The 26,439-nt window shown below is 25.4% G+C and overlaps 6 protein-coding genes across 6 annotated transcripts; 2 read left to right on the forward strand and 4 right to left on the reverse strand.

Annotated features, from left to right (window-relative positions):
• Positions 1–369: 369 nt before the first annotated feature.
• MKS88_001534 (uncharacterized protein) lies at positions 370–1,693 on the reverse strand (the record flags this gene model as incomplete). The annotated part of the gene is made up of 2 exons (XM_067214468.1): positions 370–1,005; positions 1,181–1,693. The coding sequence occupies 2 exons, from the start codon at positions 1,691–1,693 to the stop codon at positions 370–372; spliced, it is 1,149 nt and encodes a 382-aa protein (XP_067074900.1).
• A 3,223-nt stretch (positions 1,694–4,916) lies between these two features.
• Positions 4,917–5,546, forward strand: MKS88_001535 (apical asparagine-rich protein AARP; the record flags this gene model as incomplete). Its single annotated transcript, XM_067214469.1, has 1 exon — positions 4,917–5,546. One exon carries the CDS (start codon positions 4,917–4,919, stop codon positions 5,544–5,546), a length of 630 nt encoding a protein of 209 aa, XP_067074901.1.
• A 3,908-nt stretch (positions 5,547–9,454) lies between these two features.
• On the forward strand, positions 9,455–10,749 carry MKS88_001536 (glideosome associated protein with multiple membrane spans 2; the record flags this gene model as incomplete). Its single annotated transcript, XM_067214470.1, has 2 exons — positions 9,455–10,139; positions 10,316–10,749. 2 exons carry the CDS (start codon positions 9,455–9,457, stop codon positions 10,747–10,749), a joined length of 1,119 nt encoding a protein of 372 aa, XP_067074902.1.
• Positions 10,750–12,907: 2,158 nt separating this feature from the next.
• MKS88_001537 (uncharacterized protein) lies at positions 12,908–17,102 on the reverse strand (the record flags this gene model as incomplete). Its single annotated transcript, XM_067214471.1, has 2 exons — positions 12,908–16,662; positions 16,805–17,102. 2 exons carry the CDS (start codon positions 17,100–17,102, stop codon positions 12,908–12,910), a joined length of 4,053 nt encoding a protein of 1,350 aa, XP_067074903.1.
• Positions 17,103–19,348: 2,246 nt separating this feature from the next.
• MKS88_001538 (uncharacterized protein) lies at positions 19,349–21,062 on the reverse strand (the record flags this gene model as incomplete). The annotated part of the gene is made up of 2 exons (XM_067214473.1): positions 19,349–19,549; positions 19,791–21,062. The coding sequence occupies 2 exons, from the start codon at positions 21,060–21,062 to the stop codon at positions 19,349–19,351; spliced, it is 1,473 nt and encodes a 490-aa protein (XP_067074904.1).
• Positions 21,063–25,951: 4,889 nt separating this feature from the next.
• Positions 25,952–26,374, reverse strand: MKS88_001539 (early transcribed membrane protein; the record flags this gene model as incomplete). The annotated part of the gene is made up of 1 exon (XM_067214474.1): positions 25,952–26,374. One exon carries the CDS (start codon positions 26,372–26,374, stop codon positions 25,952–25,954), a length of 423 nt encoding a protein of 140 aa, XP_067074905.1.
• Positions 26,375–26,439: the final 65 nt, after the last annotated feature.

Raw genomic sequence — 26,439 nt, forward strand, 5'->3', positions numbered from 1 at the left:
GAAAATAAAAATTAAAAAAGTTTAAAAATTATTTTATAAAATTAAAAAAAAAAAAAAAAAAAAAAAAAAAAAAAAAAAAAAAAAAAAAAAAAGAACAAAAAATAATAGAAAAAATAATAGAAAAAATAATAGAAAAAACAATAACAAAAAATAATAGAAAAAACAAAGACAAAGATAAAAACAAAAAAAATAATAGGCAAAACAAAAATAACAAGAAAAAAAAAATTAAGAGTGCACATTTTTCATTAACCGCATTTCGTTTTTTAAATAACTCTACATTCTTCATCCTTATGTGTATGTGCGCATAAGTAAAATATGTTCACTTTAATGCAAAAGCTAACATATAAATAAAATGGAATAGCTCTGTGGTTACTTTTTTGTTTCTAACGAATGAATGGTTTTGAGCAATTTTAGCATATGATCTTCAGCTTTTTCTAAAAGATGTTTTTTCGTTGATAATTCACTGACAACATCATTTACTTCTTCGAGTTCATGTTTTTTTTCTTTTATATCTTCTTCATCTAAATCATGTTTTTTATATGTATAATCATTTTCTTTATCGGCCCTTAATTTTTTTCTTTTGGGTTTAAATTGTATATAGTCCTCTTCCTCTTCATCGTCATGGTCTCTTCTTTTTCTTTTTCTCGCTTTTTTCCTTTTCTTTTTTAGTTCAAGTTCTAAATCCTCATCGATATGTTTCTTTTTTTTTTCCCTTTTCCCTTTCTTTTCAATGGGATACTCTTCGTCTTCATCATTTTCACTATCCTCATCAATCATTCTCTTTCTGTTCCGATAATCGTCATCTTCATACGATGTAGAAGCTTCAATCATTGGTATATCATCATCTTTTCTTCTACGTCTATTTCTTTTATATTTTTGGTATTTTTCATTTGTTATATCTTCCTCTTCTTCTTCATCATCATCATCTTGGTATTTTTTGTTCCTTTTTTTATTTTTTTTTTTTCTCCTCTTGTTCTTTTTCTTTTTTTTCTTTTTTTTTTTCTCCTTTTTTTTTTTTTTTTTTTTTTTTTTTTCTTTTTTTTTTTTTTTTTTTTCTTAATTTCTTATTTTTTCTTGAAGATTTGTCCTTACGAGATTTTTTATTTTTACGTCTTTTAGTTAATGATAATAAAGTACGTTTTTTAATTAATTTATTGTTTTTTGTATCTTCCTGTATTACAAGTGAAGTTATCTTAACTATGCTGTTTAAAATATCTTCATGTTTTATTATTAATTCTAAATTTGAATTTTGTCTTTCTTTTACTAAAATGTTTATAGGAGTTATGATTTTATAAAAGAAACTCCATTTGTATAGGTAACTGTTTCTTATATGTATGTAGTTTTTTAAAAATTTTAAAAATGAGTTATTATATTGTTTTATATCTATATAATTATTTGTATCTTCTGTTGTATGTATTAAAAATGGAATACCACCCTCCTCCCAAGTATTTTTTTTTTTTGTTTCATTTGGGTCATAATGACTTTCTTTTATAATATTATAATTTTTTCCTTGTTTTTTATCTATATAACCAAGTATATTTAAATAATTTTTTAAGATGTAAAAATTGCCTGTTGTCTTTTTATGAAAAGATAAAATTATAATAAGGTTAACTAAAAGTACAATAAGGTGCTTTCTCTTAAATAGACCTTTTATATACATATAATAATAGCTATCCAAATTTAATTTAAACATTTTCCGCTTTGTTATTTATTTTTTTTTTTCTTTCCTTTTGGTATAATAATATTATATATGTATATATATATATATATATACATATATATACATATATATATATATACATATACATATATATACATATATATATGCGAATTTGTGTAAAGAATTACATTTTTTCCTTCTTTTCTATTTTTTTCATTTTGCACATTTTATTATTAAAATAATTTTCGAAATAGGAAAATTTTGTAGTATTTGTGTCTACTAAAAATAAAATATGCGATTTTTCAATGCAACAAAATTTTCTTTAAAAAAATTATGAACAGAAGAGAAAATAATCGTCTAAAGGAAAATATGTATTGCGGCGGGATATGGTACTTTAACTGCATTATTTATAGTGTTACGTGTTTATTATTTTTGCTATTATTTTTCCATTATTTTTGCCATTATTTTTGCTATTATTTTTGCTATTAATTTTGCCATTATTTTTGCCATTATTTTTACCGTTATTTTTGCCTTTATTTTTGCCGTTATTTTTTATACTATTTTTGATATATTTTTGCTTTTTTTTGCTATTTTCATTGCTCTTTTTTACTTTTATTTTTTAGATTTATCTAATATTTTTTATTCATGTGTTGCACAGTTAATACAGGTAGATTTTTTTTTTTATTCAGATTAATTCAACATTTTTTATGCGGCGTTGTACAATATATGCAAAGTGTATATATATATATATATATACATATATACATATGCATATACATATACATATGCTTATAAATATACATATACATATTTTTTTTTACTACTGCAAGCGCAAAACGGAGAAAAAAATTAAATAATTTTAGTATTACAAAAAGGGGGCATGTAATAATATGTACAAACATGGCTGCATAAATGTGTATACATAAAAAATGCTTACAAAAAAGTGTAAGGAGAGCAAAATACAATAAAGAAAATGAAAACACACTGATTTGTTTTACATACGTACATATATCTATGTATGCGTACGCATATATATATATATATATATATATGTATATAAAATTGAAAATGATAAAAAATACTTTCGTTATATTATTTCTGGCATAATGCATAATTTGAAGTTTAAAAGCTATTTTTACAATGTTCAAAGGAATAGTATACGTATGTATAAATATATATTGGTGAAACTATGAGAAAAAAAAAAAAAATGATATTTTTAAAAAAGCGTTAATTGTTATTACGATCTATATATATATATGTATCTCCATATAAATGAGGATGGTTTTTTTATATTATATTTTTAAAAGGAAAGAGAAAAACGGAATTGAATATGAAAATGGAAATTTAAAATTCAGGAAAAAGATAAGAATTTTTATTCTTTTTTATTTTTTTTTTATTTTCTTATTCTCTGATGAAATTTTCTCAAACATGGAAGAATAAATGTTTAAACGAATGAGAAAATTAAGAAAATATTATAAAAATACGGTAAAAATGAGGTAAAAATGAGGTAAAAATGATGTAAGATTATGAAAAAAATCAAGGACAAATCAAGGGCAAATTAAGAGAAAATTTTATTATGAACTGTTCATGCGAAATTGCACTTTTCTGTCTTTATCAAACGAAATAGTTGCATTTCTGCACAGCTGTTATGATATATATATATATATATATATATATATATATATATATATATATAAAATTGCATATTTCATTAGTGCTGAAAGATATGAATGCAGTTGTTTTTTATTATTAGATGAGTATATAAATATGCGTTTGTAAGTCCACGTGTATGTTTGCATGTACAGAAGTTTGTGCATATTAATCTACATTGTACACACATGAATAATATATATAGTACTAGTCAATTTTGTAACACTTTCTTAGCAATTATAATTTCTATATTATCTTCGTTTTCTTATTTAAAGATTTTTTTATTTCGCTGTTTTGTTTATCTATTTGTATAAAAGAATAATTATTATTTGTATAGACATCACTTCTTCACTAATTAATAATATTTCTTTATAAACGGAAGGAAAGAACTCTATCATTTTTTAAGCATAATGTGAGAATAAATCCTCAGAACAGTTAAAAAGGGGAAAAAGTATTTTCAAAGAAAAAATGAACAAAATAGGATAAAAATATTTTTGATGTTTAAAATTTTTCTTTATTTAATAACCGTTGATGGTTAGCATTATAGGGATGTATTTCCCCCATTTGTTTTCGCGCTATTTGGTCTATTTGGTCTATTTGGTCTATTTGGTCTATTTGGTATTTTTGGTTTATTTGGTCTATTTGGTCTATTTGGTCTATTTGGTCTTTTTGGTCTATTTGGTCTATTTGGTATTTTTGGTCTATTTGGTCTATTTGGTCTATTTGGTCTTTTTGGTCTATTCGCTCTATTTTTTTTTTTTTTTCCTTCTTTACAGCATATAAAAGGGGAAAACATGGAAATATGTAAAAGTTTAAAGATTATAATTCATTCGTTTATTTAATTTTTTAACGCATAGTTGTTAATGCGTGAATTGATAGTTCAACCCAGTAACTTATTCTGCATGTTGGTGCCCTGTCTATACACACTTAGCGAAGAGAAAAATGGAAATATGCGAATGCACATGTAGGCGAATTGTATATATTAACCATACACACATATATGCACATGTATATACATTTTTGCTGAAAAATCAATTTTTTGAGATCAATAAACAAAAAAAAATAAAAAAAAATAGGAATTTTGTTTTATAGTAAAGATTGACATTAATTTTTTTTTTTTGTTATGTTTCTTTTTTACAACATATCGAATATTTCAGTTGTGTGTACAAAGAATGAAATTTTTTTTAAAAACGAAAAAAGACATATCAGTGTACATTCGTGCGTGATGAACATACGTATATGATATACATATATGTATGATATATATGTATGATATATATGTATGATATATATGTATGATATATATGTATGATATATATGTATGATATATATGTATGATATATATGTATGATATATATGTATGTGCATATGTAGACATATTTATGCATAAAATCAAGGGTAATATAATAAATCGAAGACATAAAAATTAATTAGGAGAGCATTATTTACAACATAATAAGTTAAATTCAAGGTGGAAAAAAATAAGGACGGGGGGAACAAACAAAACATTATAATGGAATTTACGCACATAAGATTATTTAAAAAATTGTAAATTATGAAATAGAGTTGAAACATTTTATGTATTTTTTATAAATTTTTATCTAAAATGTGTACAAAGAAGACTATAAGTTTATTTTTACTTTTTATGTGTTATTATGTTGATGGGAAAAGTGTTTTAAGAAAGAAAAATCGTGTGTTTGGTAATACTCAGTTAACAGATAAATTAGATAATAAAACAGCTTTTTTAAATTTAAAAAACGTCAAAACGCATAATGAAAATAAGGAAAGGGCAGTACTGCATAATAATTCTGAACATTTGAATAAGAATTCTTTAGAAGCAAAAAAAAATGAATCGTTCATATTTTTAAAAGCCAAATCGAAAGAGAATGAAAATGATGACGATGAAGACAGCGATGATGAAGAGGATGAAAATGGAGGAAACCAAAGCGACAACAACAGTGAAAATAATAGTAGTAATGATGAGGAAAGTGATAATAATAGTATTGATGATCATAACCATAATGATAATAAGGGGAATAATATGCAACCAAATAATTATAACCATCCTATGAATAACAAGAACAATAATCCTAATAACAGTGCATATACGGCTCTTCCTCCACCACCCCCCGTAGCTTATCATCCTTCCAGCTTACCAAAAACTGCTTCAGGAATAGTAGGGCATGTCGTTTCGAAGGTTTTTACAACGGGCTTGCAGTTGATGGGCGTGCCATAGAGCTCGTTTTTGCGCACTCTTTCAAAAAAAAAAAAAGCGGAAAACGCTAAAAACGCGAAAAAATAAATTCATTTTTGTCTTTTTCACTTTTAATCTTGATTTTAAAATTTTCCAGTTTCCCAACAGCTTGATAAATAAAACAAGAAAATTTTTAAACGTTTCATTAAATATTGCATTAATGAACATAACAGTTAAGTGCATATTGCATAATTATAAACGCTCTTTTTTTTATTATTTTGTTTTTTTTATTATTTTGTTTTTTTATAAGAAAATATTTTTTCCTTTTCTTTAATTATCATTATATAATCATAATAATTTTTTTTTTTAAAAAACATGGCCATTTTGAAAAGAATTTTTTTCACAAAAAATGTTTTATATTGCACATTTTTATCCTGCAACATTTTATGTACACGTTCATAATATTAGAAGTTCGGAATGAAAACGTATATACGATGAGAAAGGGGAATAATTTAAAGAAAAAATAAGATAATACGTATATGTATACATATACACACATATATATATGTATACATATAATATACGTGTGTATACTCTCTTATAACTTGATGTATTAGGAGCTGATGAGGCATTCTTACAGCTTACAAAAGAAATAAACGCAAAATATGGGCTAAATTTTGGGGCGGAAACAACACAAGACTGCATTTCCGTACATATTTTATATATATAGTATCCTTTACTAAATATTAAATTGCATGTATGAAATAAATGTAAATGTAATAAAAAGAAAAAAACATTTCATTTGGATAAACAAAAATGTAGTCAATCAATTTTTGAGTAAGTACATGTATAACTGTGTAAATGCTGTGCTATATTTGAAAAAGGTTGAACAAAAAATTAATTATTGAACACTGTCGTTCATAATTTAAGAATTATAAAACAGTTGTATAATAATGTAGCATAACGAAAAAGATAAAATTTGTGCAGAAACTGGTATTTAAATTTGATTAATGGGGAAGCTTGACGATGGAGACTGCGCTTACAAACAGAGCATAATTTTTTTTTAAGTACACACATGAATAAATACACATGTGTATATTTACAAAAGTTAGGGATTAAGTAAACTCTTGTTCGCGTTCATCTTGAAAGCAGAACGTAACTATGTCAACATTAGAAGCAAATATATTTCACTCTCTTTATATAGTAAAATTGTTTTAACGTTTGACTAACTCCGTTAAGAATATATTCATTTCAAAAGACAAATAATTTATAAAAATTTTGCGTAGCATGTATGACTGTGTTTTATAAATATTCAAATTTTTGTTCCGCCAAAATGAGAAAGTGCTTTAAAATTTTATATATGTAATGTTTATTTTCTGGCTTTCGCACAAATGTAATCTTCATTAATACGCAAGAAAAAAGAGGTACAACCTTCAAGCTTACTCACACGCACAAATATACAAATATACATATGTATATATATATATATATATATATATGTGTCCATTTGCTCTTATACGCATGTATTATTTACATGTATACTTTTCCTCGGTAATTCATTGGTGTGTGCGCACATATATTTTGACTTCATTTATTGCATTATATGTAACATTTAGGGGAAATTTAAATTTTCTCTTTTCTGAATTATGAACATGTTAATAATACACTTAGTGCGTACATATAAAAATATAAACACACACACACACACAAAAACATGGATGCTTAAATTTGGTATTATATAATCCTGACTATTTTTTTTTTTAAAAAACATTGTAGAATACAAATAAAATTTTTATAATTACTTATTACACTTGCTATTCTGGATGTTAATAAAAATATCTTTAGAGGGTTTACAAAAAAAAAAAAAATAATAAAAAATGATTTAACGTTAAATGCGTAAATTTTTATATTACTTTTCTTATCAAAACTATTCAAAAGAGAAAAGGGAAAATAAAAAAGAAGGAAAAAATTAAACGGGTATACACCACAAGATGTTTGAAAAAAAATATGCAAAATCAAAAAACGGAAAAAAGCAAAAAAGTAATAAAATAAAAAAGCAAAAAAGTAATAAAATAAAAAAGCAAAAAAGTAATAAAATAAAAAAGCAAAAAAGTAATAAAATAAAAAAGCAAAAAAGTAAAAATAGAAAAATGAAAGAACAGAAGAACAAAAGATGGTTCATGAACATGTACAAACATGTGTTTGTAAAACGTACTCGTCAATAAGCTTCAAAATTTCTTGTTGCACCATGGTACATACATGGTAATAAAATATATTAAAAAAAAAAAAAAATGCTAAAAAAAGAATTTACATGTACACATATGAGTATATATATTTGTATATATGTGTATAAATGTGTATACATGTATATATATACATATACGTACAAATGTGTATACATGTATATATATACATATACGTACAAATGTGTATACATGTATATATATACATATACGTACAAATGTGTATACATGTATATATATACATATACGTACAAATGTGTATACATGTGTATATATACATAAACGTACAAATGTGTATACATGTGTATATATACATAAACGTACAAATGTGTATACATGTGTATATATACATATACGTTCACTCATTGTGGAAAAGAAAAATTTCTATTTGTCCAAAAGGTATACACATGTAATTTTATGATTAAAATTTACAAGAAAAAAAAAAAAAAAAAAAAAAAAAAGTTATAATTTATCTTAGTTGTGTAAAGGAATAATTACACATACATATGTGTTCTTTTTTCTTGTTTTGTTTTTTCTTGTTTTACTTTTTCCTCATGATGGTATTTTAAAAATCATTATAAAAAAAAACAAAAAATTTCTTTTCCTTTTTTGTGTTAATTTCTATTTTATAAAAAAAAGAAAAATTAAAAAATAAAATTCCCGTTTTAGTAAATTATAATAAATGTGCTACACCTTTTTCAGCAAAGAGAAAGGGGGAAATAAAAAAAAAATAAAAAGAAATAAAAATATATATATATATATATATATAAAAGGAAGATATTAATACGTACTAAATAAGAAGATGAAAATTGAAAATATGATAAATGAAAAAAGAAAGATAGAAAAATAGTAAAGTGTATCTTATAATTTGTAGAGAGTTATTAATATATTAATAAGTGCTAACGCATAAATAATATATTTCTACTTTTCTTTTATATATATATATATATATATACACTATATATAATACATTATATACATACAATATATGAGCACAATATATGCAGGTAGTATATGCAGACGAACATATATTTATGTATATATATTTATTTACATATGTGTACACATATGGACACGCACATATACGTATTTGTTGTGCTATTTTAAGTTTTAATTCAATGTTTTAATTAGAAATTTTCAAGAATTTTTTTTTTTATTTTTGAGCACATAATTAATTTTAACGTTATAGAGTAATGCAAATAATGATTATTTGAAAAAAAAAAAAAAAAAAAAAAAAAAGTGGAAAATATACCTCCTGCGTAGTTTTGCACATACACATATAAAAAACGTTTGTGTAGATAAGTGTAAAAACGATCAACGTATAAGCGGCCATACGAATAAACGCATGTTGTAGGTGCTAAATTTTTGTGGAAAAAATAAAGGTTTTTACCATTTTATATATATATATATATATATATATACGTATGCATATACATGTGAAAAGTTGCACGTACGTTTAGAGAAATAAGAGTGTATAAAAAAAAAAAAAAAAAAAAACATAAATAATATAAATAGTATAAATAAAATAAATAGTATAAATAGTATAAATAGTATAAATAAAATAAATAGTATAAATAAAATAAATAGTATAAATAAAATAAATAGTATAAATAAAATAAATAGTATAAATAGTATAAATAAAACAAATAGTATAAATAACATAAATAACATAAATAACGTACCATTTGGAAAATTATAAAAGCAAAAATGTATACTTACGGCGTAGAAGGAGATGATACATATTTACCTCAAGCCCAATATCCTTCTCCCTATGAAAATCAATATCAACAAGATGAAGACTCACCAAGTCCAAGAGGAGAAAATCATACTCCATTTATAGGTTATTTTAGTTCTCATTTATTAAGAACGGGTTTTTTTTTACAATGTGTATCCTTAGTATTAATGTTTGTATTTTATTGGGCATTTGGAGGAACGGGTATATTTGTATTTGATTTATATGCAGGTCCAGAATGTGTTAAGGTTTCAAGTTCTTTTCATTTGACTATATCTATATTAATGGCAATATATTTATTAGGTACATTATACATAGCCATGTTTCAAGTTTTTGTAGCAGATAATAGTAAATGGTGTCGAGGATTTAGAGCTGGGTCTAAATTATTATCAGCAGCTGTGACTTTAGATCTTTTATCTTCTATATTAAGATTAGTTCAATATTTATATGCATATTTTTATATGAGTATGAGATGGTGGGCACGATATCAACAAACAAAATCAGACTGGACCTTATTACATTTTGGCAGCATTGTGCACAGCTTTGCTTTATTTATTTATGGAGCTGCTTTTTTTTACATGGAAGCTTACCACGATGAGGGTACCTACGAGGAGCTTGCTTGGTCCAATCTAACCTTGTTCAAACTGGCCGGACTTGCAGGTACGGATGTGCACAATTAAATAGGCATTTGTATGTGCATATGTGTATGTTTGTGTATGTACATTTTCTTCTGTGTTTATTTTCTTGTTTGTGTTTATAATGCCTCTTCGGGCGGACGCAAACATATAGCACAATTTATACCGCTTTTCCATTATGCCAATTTCCCTCTTTTTTAGAATTGCTAATGGTGTTTTCCGGTTTTGGAGCCTTTTTCTCGATATTGTTGTTGGGAGCAATAATGTGTGCGACAGTTTGGGCTTTTTCTTTTGAGCCTTTGTTAGAAAAATGGTCTCCAGAATTACACAGTAGAGATATTAATGCAGATGTTTTACCGGAAGTAAAATATGATGGTGAACAGTGTGCATATAACGAAGAAAATGTTTATGAACCTTATAATGTAAACCCAGAAAATATCGAATATGGAGAAGAAATGGTTCAACAAAATATGAAAGAAAAATATGTAAATGGAAATTCTTATGATCCAAATATATATGGACAAAATAATGGTATACCAACCACCTATGATTATTCACAGATTGAAGGTCAAATAAAGAAAAATGCTGAAATGGGTGTTTCTGAAAATAATTATGTCAATACTAGCCAATATTGAAAAAAATTCCAAAAAAAAAAAAAAAAAAAAAATTCCGAAAAAATATATGACCGGTACAGGTGAAGCAAAGTGGTATATATATACGTATGTATATACACATATTTGTAAAGCTCTGGAAAATGTGGAAAATGTGGAAAATGAGAAAAATGAGAAAAATGAGGAAAATAAGGAAAATAAGGAAAACTTTATGAAATCCAACTAATCAAGAGAAGGCCATTATAGTAATATTATAGTAGATATGAAAAAAGTAATGAAGCCTATTTAATAAAATAAATTTTAATGACATTTTTTTGACAATTGTTTTTTTTTAATTATATGTACGTTCATAATTTTATCATTATATCATTTTAACTTTATTTATCCTTTTTTTTTTTTTTTTTTTTTTTTTTTTTTTTTTTTTTTTTTTTTTACTTTTTTAACTTTTTTTTTTTTTTTTTGATGGTATTAAAAATAAAATTAAGATTTATCACTGAAATATTATAAAAATAAATATATGTTGTGTATATATTTCCAATGTTCTTCATAATTTTCCGTACACAGTATATGCATTTAATATATATATATATATATATATATAGTAAGTACTTGTCTTTTTTTTTTACTATACTATATTATACTATTTCATACTATATCATTCTACATTATACTATACCATATGATATTTTGTTATTGTAAAAATCTGCCATATATATAAGCACATATAAATATACATACATAACTGTTGAAACACACATGCTGATATACGTGTTCAGGGTACATTGCTCACTCAGTAGATGGGCTGATGTAGCCTGCATGTTTGCTCCATACGAGAATAAATATGTGTATATATATGTGTATATATATGTGTATATATATGTGTATATATATGTGTATATATATGTGTATATGTATGTGTATATGCACGTGTATATATATGTGTATATGTATATATTATATATGTAAGTGTATATATTATATATGTATGTTTGTGTATGCATTTTTATTTATTCATTTGTTTCTAAAAAAGCAAAGCATAATTTTATTTTGTTTTTAACAGATTAATTATCCCCCTGCATTCAAAAGCTTCATGGCATTTTTATTTGTTTAAATTTTTTCTTATGCTATAAATCCTACAGTAAATTTTAACGAAAAAAAAAAAAGAAAAAAAGGTAAAAGAAAATGAAATTGTACATACAGTATACTTTATAATGAATACACCCAAATATGTATATAAATAAAAAAAAAAAAAAAAAAAAAAAAAAAGGTATGTTAAAATAGGAAAAAAAAAAAAAAAGTTAAAAAATATTAATTCGTGAATATGGTGATATGAATGATGAAAAATAAGCAAATTTAAGGGGCTAAAAAAATTATATCAAATTAAATTAAAAGGCCACGTTGGCATTTCGGAAATAGTTAAAACAGGATGGAGCTTTTGACATATAGGAGGTGAGGGGGGGGGAAAAAAAAAAAAAAAAATAACAGAATAGGGATGAAATATATACTTATGTGAAATTATGAAAGAGAGTGGATATTCATTTTTATTACTTTTCCTACGTATGCGTACTGTTTGGAAGTGTATGTTGCCATGTACATACATGTATGTATATAATTTATTAGTATAGAGATATATAAGAGAAATAATAAACCCCCCTATTTGTATTTTTTTTTTTGTTTTTTTGTTTTTTTGTTTTTTTGTTTTTTTGCTTTTTTTTTTTTTTTTTTTTTTCTACCTTAATGCATAACCATTTGGAATTAGATCAAAAATTTTTTTGGCTTCATATTATTATTTTGACATTTTTATTAAGTGTTTCCTTTAGTGTTTATAATTCAAAAATTATATATATATTTTTTTTTTTTTTTCCTTTTTTTGCAAAAATGTAAACAAACAATTGTCTATAAATTTATATATACATATAATATACATAAATACATGTATAAATATTTACATACCCAAAATATATATGTCATAAAAAAACTCATTTAGTTTATTAACAAATCAGGCAAAATGGACAAATATTACGTAAAAATTGACTTAAAAAGTGGGCTACTAACATTTTAACAATATAATTCTTTATATATATATATATATATATATATATATATAAAAGGCCTCTTTCCGCATGTCTAAATTTCTGCAGGGGCTTCCACCCGTACAACAGTTAGCAAGTTGGGGAGGGGGTTAGGAAAATTTCTTATCTTGTTCAGATATTTTATTTCCCCCTTCTTCCCTCCCTCCTGCGTCTTCTTCTGCTGCATTTGCATCCGCATCTGCACCAACATTGGCGTTCCCCTCATGATGCTGTTCTTCCACGTTTTCCACTTCTTTTTCTTGGTCCTCCTCTTCATTTAAGACAATTTTGTTCTCTTTAAAATTTTTCTTCTTTTCTAAATTTTTGTCCATCTTAAGCATCAAATTGTACAAGAAGTTACAATCTGTTGAGAACTCCTTATTTTTTACAATAGCATACAGGTCAATATATTTGAGTATAAACAATTTTGCTAGTCTGAATTTAAAAACAGGGTTATTTTTGCTCTTTTCGCTCTCTTCAATTTCATTAATAGGATCATTATCTATATGCATTTTTTTCTTATAGTCTTCTAATTTTTCAATTAGTTTTTCAATAAGTATATTTGTTTCGTTTTTACTTTTTTTCATATTTGTAACTGCGTCACTTTCGTCTAATTCCCAAAATTCGGCTTCTCTTCTTAAATATATCTTATTAATTTCTATTAAAAAGTTATTCATGTTATTTATAGAGGGTGTTGTACTTGGAACTGGATTCATTTTCGCCATGTTTTCGTCATTACCAGTTGGTACCTCCCCCTCGGTGCTGTTATTCGTTATATTATTATCATATGCATAATAATGCTGCATAAATTTTGTGTATTTATACATATTTTTCATTAAATTTTTATTATTTTTGTTTAACTCATAATAGCTTTTCATTCTTTTATTCAATAATTCGAAATTTTCAATTATGTAAATTAAGTTTTGCACAGGATATGAACTGTCCGCACTTTTATTATAATCGTGCTCCTTCTTAACGTTGATGCTGTTGTTACTACTTGGTTTTACTACCTCCTTAGCATTCTTTTTTTCCATTTTCATTTCGTTATGCCAACTTTTAAATTCAAATTTTATGTCTGAGTTATCTTTGCTTGGCTTTCCAGTCAACTGCTTTTTCCAAGTATACCAACAATATTCTTTTAACAATAAAAGTCTATAATAATATGAGTTTTTCGTGCTCTCTAAATAGTTTATTAAATCCTTTATGAACATGTACATAATTTTTTTCGTCTTTTCACTAACTAATTTGTTATCTCTGTTTTTTACATCCCTTGAACTGGCGATAGTCAAATGACTGCTTTCTCCTTTCCCACTTCCAGGAATAATTTTGTTACTGTTCTCTTTGTTCTTTAAACTACTATTATTGTTACTATTACTATTAATATTGCTGATGTTGTTGTTGTTGTTGTTACTTGCCAGGTTACTACTATTCGTGTTACTGTTTTCTTTGCCGCTCTTTTGAGGCCCTTTGTGCATTCGAGAGTTTGTGGATGCATTTTTATCCTCACAATTTCTGTTCTGATCTTGGGAATGGGTAGTAGACAAATGACTAGTTTCTAAATTATTATGTGTACCACTCACACGATTATTAATCTCCTTAGTTTTTATTACAGTCGATTTTTCAGAAATGTCGTTCATCCCATTATCCTGACCATGTGCAGGTAAATTTGTGTAATTTTCTAAAATATGTAATTCGCAATTTAAATAGTTAAGGACTAGGAGAATGTTGAAAAAAAAAACATTTAAAAAATTTTCATCCCGTATTACAATATTATATATATGTCTATTCCCAAGAAAATCAAAATCAGAATTGTGTAAATATTCTCTTATCACACTTATATTCATAATATTTTCTTTTTTCAAATTTTTTATAAATGCATAAAATAGTTCAAATGATTTGTAAACATCATCTAACTCTATCTTATTAGTACTGGCAAACATTTCAGGGAATCTTACAAAAATTACAAGATAAATATAGGATAGATACACTTTGTAATTCTTATTCGCTTCATTTACATTATTAAATAATTTACGGCATGTTAGATTTTTTTCGGTGTTCCCCATTTTGTGTCTATCCGGAGTTCCGACACTGCTACTGCTTCTTCTACTGCTGCTCTCTGTTCTCTTCCTTTGTTTGCCCCTTTCTTTGCTCCGCTCCTTACTCCTATCCTTGCTCTGGTATTTGCTCCTGTCCATGCTCTTGTCCTTGCTTCGATCATTACTTCCATCCTTACTTATCGCATCTTTTCCATTATTCGATCTGTTCCTTTCCTCATCAACTCTCTTGACGCTGTGCATCGTGGTGGTGCTAGTGCTTGCCTGTTCGTCGTCCGTTACCTCCTTCTCCTCCTGCTTGTCGCTGTTACTGTTTACATTTTTCTTTTTTTTTGAAAGCGGCTGTTCATTTTTTCCCTCGGTTTCTTCCACACTGCTAGTTAAACCCACGGTTGGGTTTTTCCTTTTTGTGCCTTTGGATGAAGAAACGTCTGAGAAAAACCTGCTGTTGATTTCATTATGGATGATCGTTTTTACTTTTTTATAATTTTTAATATTTTCCCTAATGGTTAGTTCATATTCATCAAAAAGAATTAGTTCATCGTTTAGGCTATTGGTATGATGTTCTAATGAGTCATAAAATAAAAAATTGCAATTATTTTTTACTGACTGTCTGTTGCAGAAACCTAAGTGATTAATAGGTAGGCATTCAGATAATAACAAATTGAGAAAAAATATATTAAAGGATTCTTTTTTTTTATTATTTAGACTATTTTTTTTTTGTAAAATTTTTATAAAACCTATTAGTCTAGCTCCAACTGATTGTATTTTTACTGGATCGTTGAAAATAATTGAGTTTTGAAATTCTTTATATTTTTCTATAAACTGATTTTTATTATTTTGAAAAAATATTATAAGACGCTTTATGTAACTCACTGAAATCGCATTTGCAAAATCGTTAAGTATATCGATAAAATTTATTATGTTCAAATAATAAGGAGTTAAGTGCAAACATAACTCACTGAATATAACAATTAGAGTTGCAATAAGTTTATTGCTTCTTACCTTAGCTATAATTGAGAAAAAGAAGCCCTTTAACTCAGTTACAAAATTGGTTAGTATTCGGTTATATATAAATTCGTTTATCTCAATGCATTTACCATTTTGCATGGAGCTGCTTCTAACCATTAGATCGTCATTTGTTAACTTATCGATTTTGTTATCTCCGTTTAGATTGCTTCCACTTTCATCATTGTTACCAGCATGCATGCCACCTTTACTCCTATTTTCATTTCTATTACGAGCAGCATCATCATCAGTAGAACCAGTACTACCGCTAACACCACCAGTATTGCCACTCGCATCGTTTTTACGGCCATTGTGGTTCAAAGAACCCGGACTAGACAAAAAAGTAGACTGCTCCTTTTGTTTTATCTTTACATTATGATTGCTAAAATAATTATTATTACTATTTTCCCTATTTTCATACAACTCAGCATAATCAATAATATGAAAATTGGTGCTTATCATATCTTCGTTCTGTACATTGTTCAAAAAGACTTTCAAATAATTGCATATTAAGAGTCTTGTATGTTTCCCATTTAAAAAAAGAATATCTCTCTTAGTACTTGTTTTCGCTTCTATAATATTTTCTTGTATTTTTGTTTTTATTTTTTTTTGTATATTTTTTTTTTTATTATCCTTCATTAAAGCCTCTTCCAAACTGTCCATATTTAAATAACGTCCTCTAACAAATAAATTAAAGAAAAAAATAAAGTGCGACGAATCTTTAACAAGTTTATTTGTATTATAATTTTCTGTATTATCTATGAACAGTTTGTCCTCTTGGTATTTATCAAAATATTCCTTTTCTAAATTTAGAATGGTTAAATAATCATTTTTCATAATTTTCAAATTTTTTTTTTTTTTTTTTTTTTTTTTGTTCCACCTCTTTCTTTAATAATGTATTTTCTTTGAACAAGTTCCTTTTTTTTATCTTTTCCAACTTGTAACTCCTTAAGAAGAAATTAATGAGCTTCTTGGCATATTTGTAATTGTTCCTTTTCTTCTGTTTTGCTATTCTATTGTTACTGTTACTCTTCCGGTCTGCTTTTTCCCTACCTAAGTTACCACTGCAGTTATTGAAGTTACTATTGAAGTTACTATTGCACTTACTATTGCGCTTACTATTGCCATTATTATTACTGCTGTTATTACCTTTACCATTACCTGCGTACTTATTTTCCCTTTCGCTTGAAGGAGAAAGCCTTACTTCATTTGATTTTGCCTCATTTGTTTTAAAGCTCATCATTAAAACTATTCTTCCCTGGGTTTTTCTACTTCCTGTTAGCCTGCTATGTTGTTTAAGTTTTATCTTTTGTTTTTGCTTATGCTTAAGCTTTTACTTTTTCGTTTTTCGTTTCTTCTGCCTACTTCCGATTGAAAGGGGGTATTTGCAATCTGTATTTCAAGTAGGTTGTTCGTTCGTTCGACCGCTTAACCGTTCAGCAGTTTGTGTAGTTGCGTTTCATTTGTTGTACTTACCAAACGATTTGTTCTTTTTTTTAAAAAACGAATAACTGTATTTAATCTCTTCAAATTTAATGTAAATTTACTTCTTTTAATATATATATATATATTGAACATAATATCTACGTCCTTATACAAATTTATAAATGTTCAAATAAACAAACATATATAAAACATATGTATACATATATATATACGTATATATAATTATATTTAAGTATTTGCATTTAACATTATGTATATATTTTTACCGTTCGTTAGGATTTTTTTTTTTTTTTTTTTGAAACCACCTATTATACGACAAAATCCATTTGATCAAATGTACATTCAAAAAATGTACCAAATGGATAAATATACATGTACATATATATATAAATATATACTTAATATGTACAAATATACATACATATAATGTACATATATTATACATACGTATTATAACTACACATGTATATATATGTTATATATATTTATAAATATAAATTTATTTTATTATTTTTTTTATTTCCTTTTCTCCACTCAACAGTAAATGTAAAAACGGGAGAGGTGCAGTTCAATAAGGAAAAGGAAAAATTTGAATTTCAGAGAGAAAAAGAAAAAAGCAAAAAAAGAACTATATGCTGTAATACAATTTTTTATAATATATATATATATATATATATTTATATGGTTTTATATTTTTAAGAAAGTTTTAAATAAACAAATGTAAAATAATTAACAGCGTAGTTGTACACATACGGAAGATATTTTAAAGAGGACGTTATAAAAATATAATTATATAAAATTTTGTGAGGACGATAAAATTTATCATATTATGACTTTTAATTGAAAAGGAGTAAAAAGCATTACGAAAAAAAAAAAAAAGGAAAAAGGAAAAAGGAAAAAAGAAATAAGAAATAAGAAATAACAATAAAACAAAGCAAACAAAAAGAAAACATAGCAACGTAAAACATAGCAACGTAAAACATAGCAACGTAAAACATAGCAACGTAAAACATAGCAACGTAAAACATAGCAACGTAAATCATAGCAACGTAAATCATAGCAACGTAAAACATGGCAACGTAAATCATAGCAACGTAAAACATGGCAACGTAAAACATAGCACAGTAAAAGGAAAACAAAACAAAGCACACGTTTGAAATTAAAAATATGATGAATTAAAAATTGAAAATTCCAAAACACAAATGAGAGATAAATTTTATAAATTAAATTAATTATATAAATATTGAAACAAAGGTTTCTCATATGTTTAAATAGGCACCCTGAGAAATGGATTGATTAATAAAAACGCACACGAATAGGTGCATACATATATACATATATACATATATATATACATATACATATAAATATAAGCATATGTATGTATGCATACATAATGGTAGTTTTGCTTGTAAATAAAGAAAGACCACCATATAAATGAGTAATTTCTTCTATTCTGTAAAAAGTTTTCCTCCTTTAGAAGAATAAAAAAGGGGTGTTATTCTGTATAACAAATGGGGGTACAGTGGTATAGATTAGAAAACAGTCTTCCATATAAGCCCCTTTTTTTGTATATGTTCTTTTTGCTGTTTTTGCTGTTTTTGCTGTTTTTGCTGTTTTCAGTGTTTCTTCGTTCCGTTTTTGTATTTTTTTTTTTTTAAAGTACGTGATACTTTTTCCTTTTATTTGCTGAACATAATTTTGACATCATGCTTTTGTTGGTCTTTAATCCGCTAATTATATGTCCAATTTTCAAAAAGGATGAACATACCGGCTCATACTATTTGCCATATATTTTAAAAGGTAAGATATAAAACAGATAAGCGTTTGAGCAAAAAATTTGGCGCAATAGTACATTAGTTTTTAATTGTATCAGGGGCGGCGGGGGAGGTAATAAAATATGGTAATATTAAGGGGCATATTTTTGATCTGATTGAGAATAGGCACGCATACACATGCAAATATATATACATACATATACATACATACATACATACATATATATATATATATATATATATGTGTATATATGTGTATATATGCCTATGTGACGTCTGTTCCATTGCTTCGTTTTTTCTTTCTTTTCTTCTTTTCTTTATGGCTATCACAGGAATGGTACTTCCTTACCATTTCATAATTGCACACATTGGAAATTCTAATTTTTCTTAAATTTTGATGATATATAATTTGAACAAGTTTTAACTTTTCATCATTTAAAAAACTTTTAAATATAGTTATACTGATCTTGTGGAAGGAAAATGAATGATGATATATATTATAAATGTGTTATATTTTTACTAAAGCTGTAAGGGAGGAGGGAAAAAAAAGGGAATAATTATAATACATTAGTACACTGGAAACGTATATATATATATACATACATATGCATACATATATATACATATATGTACATATGTATGCATATATATGTACGTGTGCATGTACTTGGCATATGTATACACCAAAGCATTTAAACAGCTAGCACATAAATTTCACACGCTAAGTAATTACCGTAAGATTGTCCTTTGTGCCTTCCAAGGATAAAAGAAAACCCCTTTTTTCCACTAGTAACATAGTGCCTGCACTTAGTTAAACGTACACCTCCAATTTTCACAGTAGGTTCATCTCCTCCAAAATCGTAGTTAGTTGGTACAATTCTTCTATCGGGGTTGTTATTATATTGTTGCATTATGGCTTCTCTACATTTATATGATGAATATAAATAAACGAGCACAGGTAGTAGAGTTATATAAAATAATAAAAGAGTGGTTGTCAGAAATAATTTTTTATAAATACCTTTTATTGTATCTTTACGCCCTCTTTCTAATTCTAATTTTAATAATCTTTCATTTTTATATCTGATATATTCCATTAACGTTTTTGGTGTTTCTTTTTCTTTTTTTTTTGAAAAAATACCTTTAATTATTTGGAAAAATGAACTTTTTTTTTTATCGTCCTTTTTTAAGTCTTTTTGTTGATCCTTTTTTGCGCTTATTTTTGCGTCTATGATTGCTTTTATTACTGCATCTTTTTTTGCTTTTATTATTGCATCTTTTTTTGATTCTATTATTGCATCTTTTTTTGCTTTTATTATTGCATCTTTTTTTGCTTTTATTATTGCATCTTTTTTTGATTCTATTATTGCGTCTTTTTTTGATTCTATTATTGCATCTTTTTTTGATTCTATTATTGCGTCTTTTTTTGATTCTATTATTGCATCTTTTTTTGATTCTATTATTGCGTCTTTTTTTGATTCTATTCCTAGGCCTTTTTTTACCTCCATTACTGGGCCTTTTTTTACCTCCATTACTAGGTCTTTTTTTAAGGGTTCTCCTTTTACTGGCTCACTTGAAACCCCTTCATTTATGCTTTTTTTGTGGTGAGTTATTTGAGTATTATTGGCTGTTTCACTGGACTTGTTCTGAATTGTTTGTTTTTCCTTTTTGCGGGAAATTCCCCCTTCTTTTATGGGCTTCTTCTGATTATTGTTGTCTAAAGCGAGCACGGGCGCCTTATCGCTGTCTGTGCTGTCCTTGTTACTACTACCACTCCTATAACTACTTCCACTATCACTACTACTAATCGTTACATCATTGATATATGTTCCTCCCCCTTCTTTTCCCTTAATCGGCCATATGTTAGCAACTGAAAATTTTACGTTTTTCTCTTCTTTGCAGTCTACAATAGTTATTTGCAAAAGTAGTACAAATAAAAGCAAGCAAACATTTTTCTTACAAAAAATCTTATATATGTACATATTATTATATGTTACACACTAATATACGCACATATACATACATATATATATATATATATATGTACATGTATGTATAACTGTATGGATATAACAGCGTAATAACAGTTTAAAACATAATAATTAAAACATAGAAATTGAAAATCAAACATATGATGATAAACATTATTTGAGTGAATGAACAAGCATAAATGTACGCTCCTTTTTATTTCCTTGACGCATTTGTATAAATTGTAGGGAACATAAAAAAATTAATAATTAATTAAATTGGTTACATGAATATATATATATATATATATATATATATATATATATTATATATATATATATATATGCATGCACGTACGTACGCAAGTAGGTATACATATATTTGTATATATATACATGTATATATATATATATGTGTGGGTAGGCCTATATAATGAAATTTGAGACTTTTACATGTAAAACAATTTTGAAATAAAGGAAAAAAGAAAAAAAATTATTTTATATTTTAAAATATTTGCGTTTAATGAATGCTATATGCAACAAGTAAATAAGATTGTTTTAAATATTATTATAAAACTTAAACATAGAATTTTTTTATTTTTAAAAAGAAGAAAAAAAGTTTTATATATATGCCTAGACAAATTGCATGGCATGAAAAAAGGGGATTAACAAGGTATTATTCGAGTGAGAGATAAATTTAAATTTAGCAAAGGAGTAGGTAGCAACTTCGCGTTTATTACATATATTATATAGTATTACTATTTGAACTATTACAAATATATATATATATATATATATATGTATACATGCTTTTTTTTTTTTTTTTTTTTAAATATTTTGCGCTAGATAGAATATACATAAATTTGCATAATTAAATGCATATCAATACATTATATAGTTCATACATTTATATGTTTTCTTTTAACAAAAAAAGAAAAAAAAAGTCAATGTTCTGTTGTAGAAGAATAATTTGCAAACTCCTTAAGTGTTCTACATTTTTTTTTTTTTTTTTTAATTTATCAATTTCTATATGATACTACGCTAAAAAATGGTAAACCTATATAAGGTGCCACTTTGGTATATATACATTCACACGTACATGCATACATATATACATACATACGTACATGCATACATATATACATACATACGTACATGCATACATATATACATACATATATACATACATATATACATACATATATACATACATATATACATACATATATACATACATATATACATACATATATACATACATAGAGTTACATGTAGATCTATATATTGTCCTTTTCGCTTATTTTATGTTGTATATTCTTTTCTGCACAAATAAACTATACGTTATTGTACGTATATGAGTACATGTATATGCATACATGAAGCAAATGATGCACACAATGTATATAACTTGAGAGAGGACTAATTCTTTCGTCAGATTAGTTGAAAGATTAACATGGAATGACCACTAATTAATTCTGAGGACTTTGCCATTTTTTCCATTTTTGCAAATATTGAAGTGAGTTTATTAATCCTTGGTTATAAAGGAAAAACTCTTTTAAAAGAAGTATAATTGAGTTTAGTAACAATATTTTTAATATTTAAAATAAGAAAAAAATAATAATGAAATAAACATATAAATAAACAAATAATCAAATTAATAAGCAAATAATCAAGTTAATAAACAAATAATCAAATTAGTAAGCAAATAATCAAGTTAATAAACAAATAATCAAATTAATAAGCAAATAATCAAATTAATAAACAAATAATCAAATTAATAAACAAATAATCAAATTAATAAGCAAATAATCAAATTAATAAGCAAATAATCAAATTAATAAGCAAATAATCAAATTAATAAGCAAATAATCAAATTAATAAGCAAATAATCAAATTAATAAACAAATAAATAAATACATAAATAATGTGAAATAAAAAATACAATATAATAACGTAAAAAAAGAATAAACAATTTAAAGTATTTCAAGAAAAAAAGAAAATTAAAAGTATCATTCAAATTAACATCAAAATTAACGTAAAAGCAAAAATAAGAATGAAGCATACAATAAAATAGGGAAACAAATACGCGTTTGAATTATTCTTATTAAATGCGAAATGCGAATTAGTTGTTTCCCTGTAACATTTTTAAAGAACGTTTCTTCAGAATTTTTATGTTTAATATTGTGAGTAACCTTGTAATATAATAGAGCTCAATACAAAATTATTTTACTCTATTTTATTCTGTTTTATCCAATATTATCCTATTTTATTTTATTTTATTTTATTTTTATTTTTTTATTTTATTTTATTTTATTATTTTTTTTTTTTTTATTATTTTTTTTTATTTTTTTTTTTTTATTTCTGTTTTATTCTTTTTGAAGATTAAACACAAGAATGGATGAAAATAACATTACTATATGTCCACTTTTCCTTTTTTTATTTTTTTTAAATTATTTTTGTGTACGGCAAAAACTAATGCATTAATTACGACATGTTTTCTTGGTAAATTTTGTACTGATGCGTAAATATGCATTTATATTATGTTATATTGTTTGAACGTACGTAAACTTTTGTTCATGTATAAATCTTATTAACAGATTTATGGGATTAAAAAAGTTTGAAAAAAAATATTTTTACTTTTAAGAGTTATTACTAATTATAAAATAAACACGCGGACCTTTTTTCGAATTAAGAATGAAATAAAAGGAAATAAGAGTAAAAAGGAAATAAGAGTAAAAAGGAAATAAAAATAAAGAAGGGAAGAAAAGTACAAAAATGCAAAAATTGCAAAAAAAGTAAAAAAGGGAAAAAAAACTATAAATTATAGCTTCTCACCCTGTTAGCTAACCTTATTTATAAATAAAAAATTATAAGGTTTAACATATCTTCATTTTAAGATCATTAATTAATAACAGTGTGCATCATATAATTATAGGCGCATACATATTTACAGCATACAATGTGTGCATGTAATATCGGAATATTTGTCGTGGTTCATATATTATATTTTGTTTATACTATCACACACCCTTTACCTCTTTGCATTTTCCTATAATATGATAACATTTCATAGCATAACGATTTATTCTATTTCAGTTATATATTTATAAGGTCATTATTTGTAAAATGGCAGTAAAAGTCGGTTGAACATGTACGTTAATAAAAAGTAGTATAATAATTTTTCATATAAAAATATGTAACATACAACACTTTTTACTCCTATTTGGTAATCCTTTAGTGCGATGTAAATATGCACACACACATATATATATATATATTTATGTACACTTGAGAGAAAAAAAAAGATAAAAATGTAAAAGCTTCAAATGCTTACAATTTAATTGTTTCTTTTTTACATATATCAATGTGTACACATATGAGCTAGTGTGTGCATTTACATATCGAAAATATTTGTGCACTTGGAGAACTGCTTATTTTATATTCTTTTCAAACGAACAGCACAGAAATAAGCATAGCAAGCTGAAGTTATGATATAGCACCATATGCCAGAGTATAGTGTGAATGTTGTACTTTAATGTACTGATGATGCGTATGTATATATATATATATATATATATATTTATGCACGTGCGTACATACCTGAACGTTGTGAACTATGAGTATGTATAAATTATTCAGAAACTATAACACAACTACTTGCGTGCATGCACAATATACGGGTTTAAAATGAAATGCTAGTGTACATTAAATTCAATTCTGGATGTACTCTTTTTTTTTTTCTTTTCTTTTTCTTGAATAACCTATATAACGAAAGGTGGTTGGAGAAAAAAATACACAAAAATAATGTTTTATTTTTGTGTAATAAATTAAAGAAAAAATGTACTTCTCCCTCTTTACTTTTTTCGTACGAAAAAATCATAAGTATGCATTAAGGCAAGACAAAATGCATAAATAAATTTATATATAAATATATATATTATATATATTATATATATTACATATATTATATATATATTATATATACGTATATATATTTATTTACTTCCTACGTTCTGATAATTTGAATACCATTTTACGACATTCGCTAAATATGAAGTAAAATATATGCACGTATTTTTTACATACTTAAAACACATAGCTAACAAGTTAAATTGTTCAAAAACAGCTTTAATTAAAAAAAGTACTCTTTTTTGTACATATATAAACATATTACCACTATAATACACTACGAAAAGTACTACAATTTAAAACACACTCGATCGTAAAAGCACACAATAACGAATAATAAAAGGACTAACAGAAAAAGGAAAAATTACAATCAATACCATTCATCAGAACAATCTATACATTTTTTCGTACTAAACGGGTGGAGATGTAGTGCCATATACATGAAAAAAAAAAAAAAAAAAAAAAATATCACTTGAATTATATAATAATATATGGCATATATATATATATAAATATATAATTTAAAAAAAAAAAAAAAAATGATAAAATAAAGTAAAAAAGTTCATACGAATCATAAATTTCTGAACTATCCCTTGAGCGCAAAGGGAAATAAATACGTACATAATTTTTTTATAAAAAAAAAAAAAAAAAAAAAAATTACATATACATTATCCATATATATATAAATAATATATATGTACATTTACATATATATATTTATATATAAATATATATGTATATTTACATACATAATATATGGTGAAGACTTCTACATTTTTTTCCTTTTAAAAAAAAACTTATGTATATATAATTTCTAAAAGAATCGATATTAGGTTTTTACTAACACATAAAAGTGCAATATACAACCTAATAATCATTCCTTAATAAGCACTTCACACATCATTTACCATGTATCATCATATATTATATTATCCTCTCAAAAAAGTGCTATTAATATACACTCTCTTTCTTCTACTTAATATATTATTTTGTGCTTAAAAGGAATTAGTATATGTTTTTGATGGACCGGTTGAAGTGTTGGTGCTTAAAGTTGTGGTTCCTTGACTACCAGTTGAAGATAGCTTTGTATCATCTGATGATGGTTTTCCTTCTAGTTTAGTTCCTGTGTGTTTTACTGGTGCAGCTGGTACATTTCCTCCTCTGATTTTCTTTTGTTTGTAATAGCCTAAGCCTCCTAATAAACTACCTAAGATTATAGCTACACTTGTGGCTACGGATGATATGAGCAAAATTTTCTGATTTCTTTGTTTTCTTTGGATATCATCATCTACTTTCTTTACAGATTTGGCATCAGCAACTGGATTCTTTGCTTCAACTTCAACATTGTTGAATCCAGGTACTAAAATCTTGATGGTTAAGAGGAAGGCAATGATATAAAATACTCTGGTTAATTTCATTTTGGCTTTTTTAAATTAAAAAAAAAAAAAAATACAGTAGAATCAAGAAATTTCCTAAAAAATAA

Source organism: Plasmodium brasilianum, chromosome 5, assembly GCF_023973825.1.
Source record: "Plasmodium brasilianum strain Bolivian I chromosome 5, whole genome shotgun sequence".
In the NCBI taxonomy this organism is placed as follows: Eukaryota; Apicomplexa; class Aconoidasida; order Haemosporida; family Plasmodiidae; genus Plasmodium; species Plasmodium brasilianum.